Raw genomic sequence first — 12,543 nt, 5'->3', positions numbered from 1 at the left:
ATTACACAGTGCCGAAACTTCCACTTATCACACTGAATCACAGCATTGCAAATTGTCAATGTGAAACTATTAAATTAAGTGTAAATCACAAGAATTGACAAGTCTAATAGTGTAGCATTTGGTGAAACACTTTTGTTTTGACTGTACAAATTATGACAAGCTAACTATAGTGGTTTGGAAGAAGACCTCATTTTCTTTGATGAATTACTCCAAAGGTGACAGGTGGAGGGAGGTCAAGTTATTAACAGAATGGTGTTTGGTTGCGTCATGGCCGTCACTCAATAAAACACCTGTGAGGCTGGTGTGTTCAGTGCTGTTACATTGCAAAGCTGCCATAATAATCCGGCTACTTTTAGACTTTAACTAAAGGCTTACTGGTATTCAAAAACTGAGACTTGAAATGTCCTATACAACAAAGTTGATTTTATTCAGTCTCCTGAATTTAGAGAACAAACCAGAATGAAAAAATAAATAAATAAATAAAACTCCTGCAGACCTAGTCTGGGATGTCGGAAGAATTTCTTCTCAGCCCTAAAAGTAAGAGTGTGTTGCCCACATGATTCCTGCATACCTGCTATATTGGTATGAGTTGTTAACATTGCTTTGGTAAGCTTTGCACCAGAATTTCAGAAAAGCTATATATCCATACGAGGGAATGCATGCTTGAATCATAAACAGAGGGTGTATTGAATAGACATGACATCTGAGGAGTCATGTAAAAAAAAAAAATAAAAATCTCCTTCTGCACTAATAATCATAAATAATCTCTCTGGATGGCTGCCAGTGGTTTTGTCATAATAGGAAATGTGGAATATTTTCCTCCTATCATTGGTTCTGTAACAAGAAACTGATATGTAGATATTAATGATGTATCACATAGCTAAAAGCATTAGGTATTATACTTTGGTATAAATGGTAAACTTTTGGATCTAAGGGGGCAGTTTAACAAAAAAATTGTAATAGATTTAGCTATAGTTGCATTATTTTTTTTTTTTAGAAATTCAGACCATCAGGAGGTCATAGATGCACCTGAGTTTCATTAAAGCAAGCAACACTAAAAAAAAAAAAAAAAACCTGAAATATGCCCCTGGTTACCAGTGTTTTTCTCACAAAATGTCTTCTATCTAATTCATACAGCACTTCAACATGTGGTGCATTTAGATAAGACATTTTTTGTTATCTCAGTACTAAGGAAAGCCTTTTTAGCTGACAGTTGCCTTTTTTAATCTGCTAAAAACAAGTCTTCAAATTATTGAATACAAAAGGGTGTTCACTGGATATTTCTGCACCATTCCTTGAAACCAGAAACAAGAAGGGGGAGGGTTTGCATTAAATTTGTAGTTTCTGCAGAAGTTTACCCTGTTGGATACAAAGGTATAGTCAGTGTTACTTTAACCTCAATTCTCTAACGTTGAGGCATATGCTTTGATATTTGCAGTCATTCTTACCATCTCTATTCTTAAATTTATTAAGTGTTTGATAAAGAAACTGCAAGAAACTATATTTTTGACAAAATGCAAACTGAGCATTATCTAATGGACCATTAGATATTGGATCACTGTATTTAAAACGTTTAGGATTTAAAGTGTTTTGGCCACTATAATGGTGTAATCAGAACGGACACGTTGGCCGCGGCATATGCCGGGCATTCACATAGAATTCCTAAACAAACCATGTGTTACAGCGGCCAGTGATGAATTCCAAGCAGCAAGGGTAATCACTGCTCCACCCTAACCTCATGGTACTAGATAGAACTGAGGTGTTGTCAAACACCAGCACTGCATGGAGAGAGCGGAGCGATGATCACGGAAGTTCAAACAAGATGAACTTTTCTGTGAAATTGTGACATAGAAACCAACCAGGGATTGCGTGAAGCTTTTTTTTTTTTTTTTTTTTTTTAAAATGGAATACATAGATAAATACTGTTAACAAAGGTAAACATAGGGAATGCTCTCAAGAGGTTTTTACTGTAGGTGGCTGACAAAAAAAGCAGTTTTAATGTAGCCCGAGAAGCACCTCTTGTCGTCCTCCCTTACCGCCAGCACAGGCCGTCTGTCACTGCCCACTGCCCAGCATCTTTGCTTTCTGCTGGTGTATATTTTACAAAGAACTACCACAGAATCCAACAGTTATCCAGAAGCACCTCTGGAGGAACTAGAGTGGAATTTGCTTTCCAGAGGTTTTGGAGATTTTCCAAAAATAGATGCCCCCCAACCTCTAAATAAGGTAAACATGCCCGTTGTTATATTCAGTACCAGCACCGGAATTACATGTGATGTTATGCAAAAACTTGATCAAAGTAAATGAGTACAGCACTAACCTCTGTTGGAATGGTGACATCATAGGGGTAATTAAAAATGATTCTATCTTAAAAAAAAATTTATTAATTCGGAGCTTAATGGGGGATAGTTGACCTCTGGGTCACGTAAAACAATATATTTCATATCTCAGAAACAACAGTAGCACACATGATCTTTTTTCATTATTATTTTCATGTATTCATTTTTACAAATTACCATATTAAATGCAGTGAATTCCCCTTGGTGCTGGCGGAAATCACTGCAGATACCGTGCTCGGCCTGAAAGCACCATTGTGAAATAAATTGACCAATAAAAGTCAACTTACTCAGTGTTGTCTTTAAAAACTGCTTTGCTTCATTTGACGTCACGTGGGTGTGCCAAATAGTCTGAGATACTTCAGTTCTGTGTGGACAGTAGATAGTTATCAGGTATAACGGACGTGTAATAGAGTTTGGTAGTGAAACTTGTTCCATCAAAGGGACTGAGATACCACCTGTGTTCTGGTCCCAATCAAAAATCTTATTGGAGCAAAAGGCTCTGTAGACAGCAGATCACCCACCCACTTGATAGTAGATGGCTGATTGAGAACTGTGATCCTTATCGATATGAATGCTGAGGAAACATTAAATAAAAAGAAGAGAACCGTATCTATTCTCTTTGGCGGAACGCAAAAAGCAGGGAAAGTTGCCACATTGGCAACTGGTGTTTCTCAATGCTTACCTCCCAAGATTATAGGTCATGATCTGTTTTCAAATTCTAAAAAAGATCAACTCTCAAAATTTCTCAGATTGACATCTGTGGTTCAGAAAAAACAGTGTAAGTGCCTCTATTAACTGCACTGACTGCTCTTACACCACAACTCAATCTGTCTCCTTTGGCCATTAATTCTTCCCCTGATCTTTCTTTGCTCTCTTGAGCAACGGGCTCATAGTTATAGGGTCGTGGTTCACCACATGTTTAGTGGTACGCATTTAAAGTTTCTTTGTCCTTGTTGCATTAGTATCTATTTTTTACCACTGTAAAGCTAAGCTGAGTCACCCATGTTATTTCACTTCCAGTACTGTACCTGGTCAGATACAGAAAAAAAATGTTCTTATAAAAACATCCCAAAAAGCCTAAATAGTTCATTTATGAGTATGTTTTAATTAAAAAAATGATTCCCTTATATATTTCTTGTAAACAGTGATAAAGGGGAGGCTCTAACCTACAATCAGCTCTTTAACACAAGGCAGTTTTATTTGCATAGAACATTTGAGAAAAAAACTTTGCCTAATGTTGTTACATGTATTTGTCTATCTGAAAAAAACAAACAAACAAAAACATTGCCTGGGTCAAACAAAATTTGTTGAGACTGCATTCCCATGTTAAGGGATTGCAGTGATTTTGCGGTGTTTCGGTTACAATTAGATGATGCTCAATGCTTATTGAAGGCTACACAGAATATTCTTGGTATAAACGTTTAAGATGATGTTATTTAACACATTTAACCAACAAAAACCCAACTTGTTTTGGATTCAGCTAGTCCTCTTTGAGTTCCTTCCTTCATTCTGTATTTAATGTTTGTGTTTTGTATTGCAGGTGGTGGAGACCAACCTGGTTGCATTTGATTGTCACTGGATCTTGATTAATGAGGTGGGTATTGTTAGAAGATAATCAATGTATATCTTGTTCTCCTTATTGTCCCCTATTGTCAAGGATAACACTTAAAGTAGGCATAGCAAGTTTATTTCCATGGCACCACAAGATTAATCAAAATGCTTTAAAAGGAAATTACTTATAACTTTGCTGTAGCCTATTTTCCTTTGCATTTATATTCAAATAGATGCATAGACACATTTCCCATGTGTATGTTTTATTTGACGAATGGAATAACAATAATTTAGAAAATAAAAAGGGAAGAGCACATATGCAAAAAATCGTATTTTCTGGAATATTGAGTGGATCTCACTATAAGCTGCACTCACAAACTGATAACGTACATATATAAGCCACACCGGGCTATATGCCACTGATATCTACTGAACTGTCTCCCACCAAACCTGTTTGGTGGAGCTCTAAATATAAACCCTAGAGAAGGGAATAGACAGAATGCTAGGTCCCTTTAGCTTTTTGGCTTGCGAAGAGAGCTTCTATTGAAAGATGAGTTTAGTCAAAAAGTCAAGAAAAATCCACAGAAAAGCCTCGCCTTCATAAGCTGCATGGTTCCAAGCATGGGAAAAAAGTAGCAGCTTGTTGTCCTGAAAATACAGTACGTGAAACAAGGTCAATAATATCAGTGGCCGGGAATCTGGCACCCGTCTCAGTGCTGCAGTATGTCATGAAAATCTGTGGCAGGGGCCACTGCCTGCTCTTCGTTGCCATTGCAGGTCATGGAAATTAGTGGCAGGTTGTCTGGCACCTGCTTCGTTGCTGTGGCAGGTCATGAAAATTGGTGGCAGGTGCCTTGGCAGATCACTAAGTTTAGTGGTGGGCTGTGTGGCACCTACTCCAGGGGCCTGGCAGGTGCCAACCCATCTCTAAGGGAGTACCCAGCTTCCCTGTGAAAAAAGCCCATTTCAACCTTTTATATCCGGCATGTCTTTCTTTTGGTTATAATCTGGGTTTAATTATCATAGGTGAGGTTAGGAACTTGACAGACTGGTAAATCGAGAGCTTTTCTTTTGGCTCAACTCTATCTTCACCACAACAGACTGGTGCATCACGGTTAGCACATATTTATAATATCTGAAAAATAACCAAATAATTATACTTTCTTTGCTTTAGCTTTAACTTAATTGCTTTTACACAAAAATACCCATGCACACTTTAAAGAGCATAAGTACAGAGAAATTAGACATTAAAAGAAGCAACCAGTAAGCAAGAGACAGCAAGAAGCTTCTTAATGACTGTAGATAAAAGGAAAAACATTGAGCACTTTGCTATTAGAAATATTTCCATAACAAAATAATTTTTTGACTTAAATATATAATTATTATTTTTGTAATTATTATCAGTAAAGCTTTAGTTCAGTGTTATACCACATTTACTCTCACTACATATTTCAAAAGGTTAATCACATTATTTTTGCTGGCTTTAACCTCTTATTGATTTTAAATAAGCTTAAAATATTCTTTGATTGAAAAAAAAGTGGTTTAATAAGCTTTGAAGTAAAGAGCCATATATTTTTGCATTCCTTGACAATGCACTTTTTTAAAGACCTAAGCATCACAGTAATACTGATATGACACCAAATGCAGTATATGCAACCAAAATCACATGCTTGTAAAAACATGTATGCCACAAGACGTAATAAAAAAACAGCAAAAAAAAAAAAAAAAACATTTACAGTTGGAATAGTGAAAGCCTAATTTGGTAAAATACAAGAAAAGCTAGGCACATCCCCCACTATGCCTCAGCTTTCACCTCTCTGTTCTATTTTCAAGTCAGAGCCTGTAACGATAATCATTCTCTGAAATGCCACAAGGCTCAGTGGTCCTATTACTTCCACAGTTATGCCAAGTATTTCTGTTATAAACAAGTGTTAGTATGTGTGACATTCATCATTGCTGAAAGAATCACATGCAACCATGCAAATGAAATGTCAGCCCTGCAAAATGAAGATTTACATTGTGTACAGACACCCCCACCCCCACAAATATATTGTAAATGTTTTCTGGATGAAACAGTCACATTTTCCCCTGAGTTCTTGGTAAAATGCTAATAAGGGAGAACAGAGGAATCCTGGGTCCTGCACCTTCATAAAAAAAAATGGCCGATTTGGAAAACATTTTTTTTATAAGTAGCTTTCTTTATTTATTAAGTGTTAATTACTTTTAATTGTCTTCCATCTGCTTCTCAAAATAGATAATAATAATAACTGAACTTTACTAATATCACACTGGAGAAATTCAATTCTGCATCTTACATCTTGGGGAGCAGTGGGCTGCCACTATACGCCACCAGCGAAGCAGTATGGGGGTAAGGTTCTTGCTCGGGGATCCAGAGTGCATGCTCTGGGGATCGAACCAGGTACTTGCAACCTTTTCAAAGCACAAGCGCACTGCTCTAACCACTAGGCCGACACTCCCTTCATAAGACAAACATGATTTAATGTGTTCATGCTCATCCTTTGCTAGATAACAATATCAAGCCCTTAATGAAGAAGTCTATGTGTTGTTAACCACCAGGCCCTACCATGCAAATGAAGCCTGGTTATATTATGACTGTTTCAGAAAAATGTAAGACTGATAGATGAGAAGAGACAAGAAAACCACAGACTGTAAGGACTGTAAACAGAGTTAAAGTGAGAGAATCATAGATAATGGAACAAAATTGGAGCTGGAAAATATGAGGACTAAAAGAAGAGTCAAGCAAAAAGTTGGGAATGCATAAGAATGTTTAAAAAAAAAAAAAGGGAAAATGATGGTCAAAACTGAGTGCAAAATTAATTACAAACTTAAATACTGTATTACTAGGAGTGACACATTCTTGACAATACATTTCGTTTGTTTGTTGCTTTGTTTAAATATAACACAAAGGACACATAGGTTACCTATCTCAAAGTTACGGTGTCCCAGAGGTGCAGGTCAAAAACAAAAGCCACAACACAAAAATAGAAGTCATAACAGAAATAGAAAAGCCACATCACAAACAAAGGCAGCAACAGAAATAAAAAGCCACAACACAATAACAAAAGCCACAAAGGAAATACAAAAGCCATATGTTAACATGCGCACAGAATCTCTCTCCAAATTTGTGTGTGTCACTTTTTTTCAGGACTTTCAGAAGTACTTAAAAAGATGAGGAAACTGTGGTTGAGTTTCTGATTTAGAAAACTGCTTCACACATTTTCATATCCTCAAGTGATGAATCTGCTCAGTTTTGGCTTCATCATATCTGAAGATCTGCTCTGTGCAAAGAAAGATATTTGCACCTGTTTTAAGACACCCCTGATGGTAGAGTAGAAGTGCACTGTTATTGTCTTTGGCAGACAGAACGTCTTTAGCTGCCAAAGAGGGTGCATCTGCTGTGGCTTCTTGGTAAGGGGCATGATGTTCAATTATCGCTTGAGTTCCTGAGCAATGATGGTTCCCAGGAAGTGGAAGAAGTTTATATTGGCGAATAGAGAGCTCCAAACTGTTCTGTCTGCATCAGGTCACTAGATCTCCCACATTTAGGGAGACTTATCCTGTTATGATATAGGTAGAAGAGCAGAGGGTAGATTATTGCATTGTGTGGGCATTCTGTGAGCTTTTGTCTTCAGCACCTTGTGCATTTTTCTGTTTATAAAGAGGTATTTGATCTGACTGTAGGTTGGGTTGAGTATGTTGAGTTGGGAGAGCCTGTCCTGCAGATGGGTATGATGTTTATAGGGCTGAAGTCTATAAACAGGACCCTGGCATAGATTCTTGGGGAACCCAACTGTTGCAGAATATTTTGAGAAGTCATGTTTACTTTATTTTCTGCAGATCTGTTTGCTCTTTAGGAGCAATAGAGGGGATCCAGAATGGATCTGTGGTTGCTGTAGTGGAAAAATACAAGATGTTTAGGACTTTAGCACCACAGAGGTCAGGGCTATGAGTTTGGAGTAATCATGTTGTCATTGGTTTTCTGGCCTGATGCTTAGTTGAGGAATAACATTGGCCCTAGTCTTTTAACCTCTCTAAGGGCACTGTCTTTTGTTTTCCAGCAGTGATCCAAAGTTCCCTCATTGGACAGTCTTTATGGACACTGCTGGTCGACCAGCATATGCTGTATGTCAGACATATTGGCCAGTGGTGAAATGTAACTGGCTACCACTGTGGCAGAAGCAAACTTGTGCAGGGTGTTTACAAAAGATATTTTGTATTAGGAAAGCAGTATTGCTGAATCAAGGTCACATTGGTACGCCAGCTTCCGTTTATGAAAATCAAATACCTTCACCCTTTTTTTGCTAAAGAGTTCTATTGCAGTCTGCTCTGAATAGTTGGAAGTCTGTTAACTGTAGTGTCAGGTTAGACAGAAAATACTTTGTTGCGCAGTGAATTCAGAAAAATATTACAGGTAGCGGTGTGCAGAATCCCAACCAGGAAAGACACACAAGTGACCTGGTTCTTTACTCTCCTCCAGTCCCTTTACTGGGCAATTAGCAGTCTGTGATTACTACACCAAAATGCCCAATACAGTAAATGCATGACCAAGAAAAGTGGAAAAGAATCACAGAAGAAAATGACATCAACACAAGTAAAACCCCAAAGTGCACCTAATTTGAGGCTGCACTATTTTAAATGGATACTAAGGATTATACTAAGGGTTTTATTTAAACAATAACAAAAATGAACCAATCATGATAGGTTGTACCACATGAATGTGTAAACCACTGATGACAGGAGAAGGTTGGAATACATTCTTCCTCCAGTATTTCTTTAAAGAAATGAGTATTCCAATGTGTAAAAGAATGTTCTTTCCTTATAGATTATCATGCATGAGAGGATACTGTATGGTTTTCATAACTCAGCTTTATCTACAGCCAACAGTCCGCCAGCACCACTAAACGTAGTTCACAGCTTATAATTGATCATCCTTCCATCACCCATCATATTCTCCTCTCTGAGGATCAGAGGCTGGGAAGTTAGGAAGACAAGAAATAATAAGAGATGCTCACAGCTTAACTTGCTTCCTATCATTCTCTTAAGTTTAGAGGATAATTTCATTATTGACCTTACTTAATCATTCTTTTCATCAAAATAAAAAAATTTTGGCCTTCAGTCATTTATCATCTTTCTTGTTATCATGCAGACTCATTTTGAGTAACAGTTTAGGAGAAAACTAAATCATTAACTAGTACTTGAAAATTTCATGTCATTGTGTTGCTAATATTTTAAATTAATTTAATTTCATTTTTAGTGTCTTTTACTTAAAAAAGCAGATGGTTTGGGTTAATGCATCAAAAACACTGGACTAAGCAGATGTGTGGATTTTTCTTTTGACTGTCATCTTCAAATACTGCACCAAAGACTAGGATTTAATGCCTTTTGAGAGTGAAGACTGAGGTCATATTTAGATGTTTCTGGGAATGCTTTTTTTTTTTTTTCAGAGGTTAAAACGGTATTGTTTTCCTTTAGATTTGTGCCGTAGTGTTTACTACTACTCACTCACCAATTATATTCAACAAACTGCACTCCCTTCTTTCCTTGCTTCTTGACAGCAACAGATATTTGATCACAACTACAGGTTCTGCACAAAGGTTCTGCAACCTCAGAATGGCTCATGAACATAATGTGCTGTATGGTTCACCTAAAAAGCAGATAGTTTTCAATAAGTACATATTAAGCTCTTGTTGACTTAAGCCACAAGATGTGTGACCATAAAAAACCGTTTCTCTGCATCTCAATAGAGGGGCCATTATCATTCACCAAAATAAAATTAAAAAGCAGCCTTATTCTGTAGACATTTTTAGAATTAGGATTTGGCACAGATAATTGAGAATGGATTGTAACCGTTTCTAACCGGTTCTAAATTAACAATCCTCCGGGAATTGTTACTTTATTCATTTTCTTTAGATTACTAGTTTCTAGTAATTACTAGCAATATGATTATATAATGCAAGAAATGCAGTAAAGATATTCTTCTTTAGAAATATATTTTTTAAAGCATTGCTGTGTCACATCCAGAACTTTGAAGTAAAATAATACTTTAAAACTTGAGCCAATCAGCAAAGATCTCACTACATGGTTGCATTCATAATTTGGGAAGGTAATTGCCTAGTTGTTAGAGCAGTGTGGTTGTGCTCTAAGAAGGTTGCATAGTACCTGAGCAAGACCCTTAACCCCACATTGCTCCCCAGGCAACGCACAGTGGCAGCCTACTGCTCCCCGAGGGGAAGGGTTAAATGCAGAGGTGAATTTCTCCTTATTCTCTCCCAACACATGTTGAAATAAACGACCTAGTAGACCCATTAACTAATCCACTTCACTTCCTTATTTCTGACCTAAAATTCTGATAATGTTTCTTTGATGCTTGATTCTAGGTCGTCTACCTGTTAGCAGAGTGATGAAACTTTCCAGTATAGTTATTGGATCCGCATATTCTCTTTTCTAATGACATCCTTCAAGGCGCCTATGCGTTGCTACGCATTGGTGACTCTATACTGTAGTGCATGAAAATCTTTTGATTAGAGACTTGATTTCAGAACTTATCTCCTACAGTTTAGCATCCCTGTTGGCTTGATATTTTTTGAAGCATTTGCCAACATTTTGCAGATGCAGGCCCCTCTTTATCAGCATCTGACAGGTGCATCCTCGCTGAATGTATTCTGTAATTTTATTTTAGCACGGTTTCTCTATCTTGATACCCGATTTTTAAACATCCATTTGACCAATATCTTCCTGTTTGATCTCAATAAATCATTGATCTAGTTGTCAAACCACACTAAAACACCATGCTTACTTGTCCATGAGAACTCAACAGAGCTTGTTTCTCTTGCCTTAACTCTGTCTACTCTTACTTTATAGACAGAACAGATGATCCTTATGCAACAAGTACTGTGGTAGAAGGTAAAATGATCTACAGTTCTTGCTTGTTTTTAAGCAAAACCTGTAGATCACAACACATCTTTAATTACATGAAAAAAAGCAAGTTTGTCAGCTTTTAGCTACTCTATTTTAAAGTGCCGATGCAACATGGCATCTCACATTGGTTGTATCACATTCTGTGTTTCTGAACCTCTAATTTTAAGCTATAACTTTGTTTTCATTTCTAAAGTGATGATATTAGACCCTCACAGAATATGTATTTATTAGAGCAATTCTTGATTTTTGCTAATAAAAGCCAAATTTGTTGTACAGTGTCCCTTTACTGTAAGTGTAACCTTTATTTGAATCTGTTTCACACACTAAAATATTCGAACTGAATTACGGAGTATGAAAGTGCCCTGTTCCACTGTCCACAAAAATAAAAAAATCCCTACTTTCATATGTAATTGAGTGGAATTGAGCTGCAGCAAACAATGCTGAGTTTATAGATTCTGTTGGGAAACCTTCCTGCTGCTCTGCTTTTTCCTTCACCTCTGACAATCAGCCTAGCATTGCAGTCAGAATCAGGTAATAAAATGATCAAATACAATTAATGATAAAATTCACCGCATTGATACCTGCAGCATCAGGCACTTGATATAAATAAAACATTTTTTTATGAGATTCATATTGGATTTCATAGGTATGATATTTATAAACTGGTTAATAATTACTCTGATCATTTATGGTAATGCTTACACAAAAATGTTCAAGGAATTAAATTTCATTGAGAAGTTCAAAGTATTTCATCAAGGCCAAACTCCTGTTCATTTAAAATGTAAACGTTTTAATACCCTTCCGCCTTAAAGATAATTTGAATTGAAATTTGATAGGAAACAGAATCAAAATGAGGATTCAAAATAGGAATAGATATGTTCAAATTCTAATCAAGTCCAACCTTGATTAGAAACAGGAGAGGGAAGTAACTAGACATAGAGGAACTACTATTATTGTCAAAAAGATTTAGATGAAGTGGCTACAATATCTAATCAGGATGCCTCCTAGGATTCACTATTTGTTGGCTTTGTTGGTGCTCACCAAAGGGAGAAGTGGCCAGAAATTGCTAGAGAAACCATTGATCCCTTCTGGCCCTGGGAATTCCTGAGAATGAGCGGCAGTGTGTTCCTGAGAGGAACAATGTCTGGGGTTATCCCTGCAACCTTGTCTTGGATAAGCAGACGATGACAGATGGGGGGATGAAAAGAGGGTGTCCATTTTGTACATTTTAGGAATATTAAACAAGACTTTAATGTCTTTAAAAAATTTTGTTGAATATTAATCTGCTGACGGTAGAGATCAAATAGGACAGGTAAGGCGTACTAAAGAGTGAGTAAGGCTGGATGCTGACTCGGTACAAATAATGCTTGCTTATAATGAGTCTGTGGTTGTGTCCTGTGCTTTTCATTTAAGCTTAGCTGTTGAAGAGCTAACATCAGGGCACTGATATCATACTGGGGGGTGACTGCTTAATCTGTCCACAGAGAAATGCAGACCGAAAATAAAACATGACAGTGGAAGATAATTGATTAGTGGACAAAATTAAAAATGTTAGTTTCCCAGTGTTTCTGTTTACATTCACAGGTCTTTAATATTCCTTTGCAGTGCTGCGTCTATATTTCTTTGAGTTTAGATCCATGAGTGAAGATGTCGGGATCATTTTTGCTAGCAGATTTTTCTTTGAATGCCCTTGACTGCCTGCAGTGAATCTTAA

The 12,543-nt window shown here is 37.0% G+C and overlaps 1 protein-coding gene across 4 annotated transcripts in view; it reads left to right on the top strand.

Moving 5' to 3' along the window:
• grid2 (glutamate receptor, ionotropic, delta 2) overlaps positions 1–12,543 on the top strand; it is a 520,299-nt gene that overhangs the window by 310,306 nt on the left and 197,450 nt on the right. For all 4 annotated transcript variants that reach the window (XR_001481865.1, XM_015395277.1, XM_015395286.1 and 1 more), the window contains exon 5: positions 3,880–3,933. Coding sequence is in view for 3 of the 4 variants with exons in the window: in XM_015395277.1 (XP_015250763.1) it covers positions 3,880–3,933 (54 nt within the window). In the remaining variant the exon portion in view is untranslated. The remainder of the gene's footprint in view (positions 1–3,879; positions 3,934–12,543) is intronic.

The sequence above is a fragment of the Cyprinodon variegatus genome, unplaced genomic scaffold, assembly GCF_000732505.1.
Source record: "Cyprinodon variegatus isolate N-32 unplaced genomic scaffold, C_variegatus-1.0 Scaffold26, whole genome shotgun sequence".
Taxonomy (NCBI): Eukaryota; Metazoa; Chordata; class Actinopteri; order Cyprinodontiformes; family Cyprinodontidae; genus Cyprinodon; species Cyprinodon variegatus.
The sequence above is the reverse complement of the archived record's forward strand: the minus strand, read 5'-3'. Positions and strand labels throughout refer to the sequence as shown.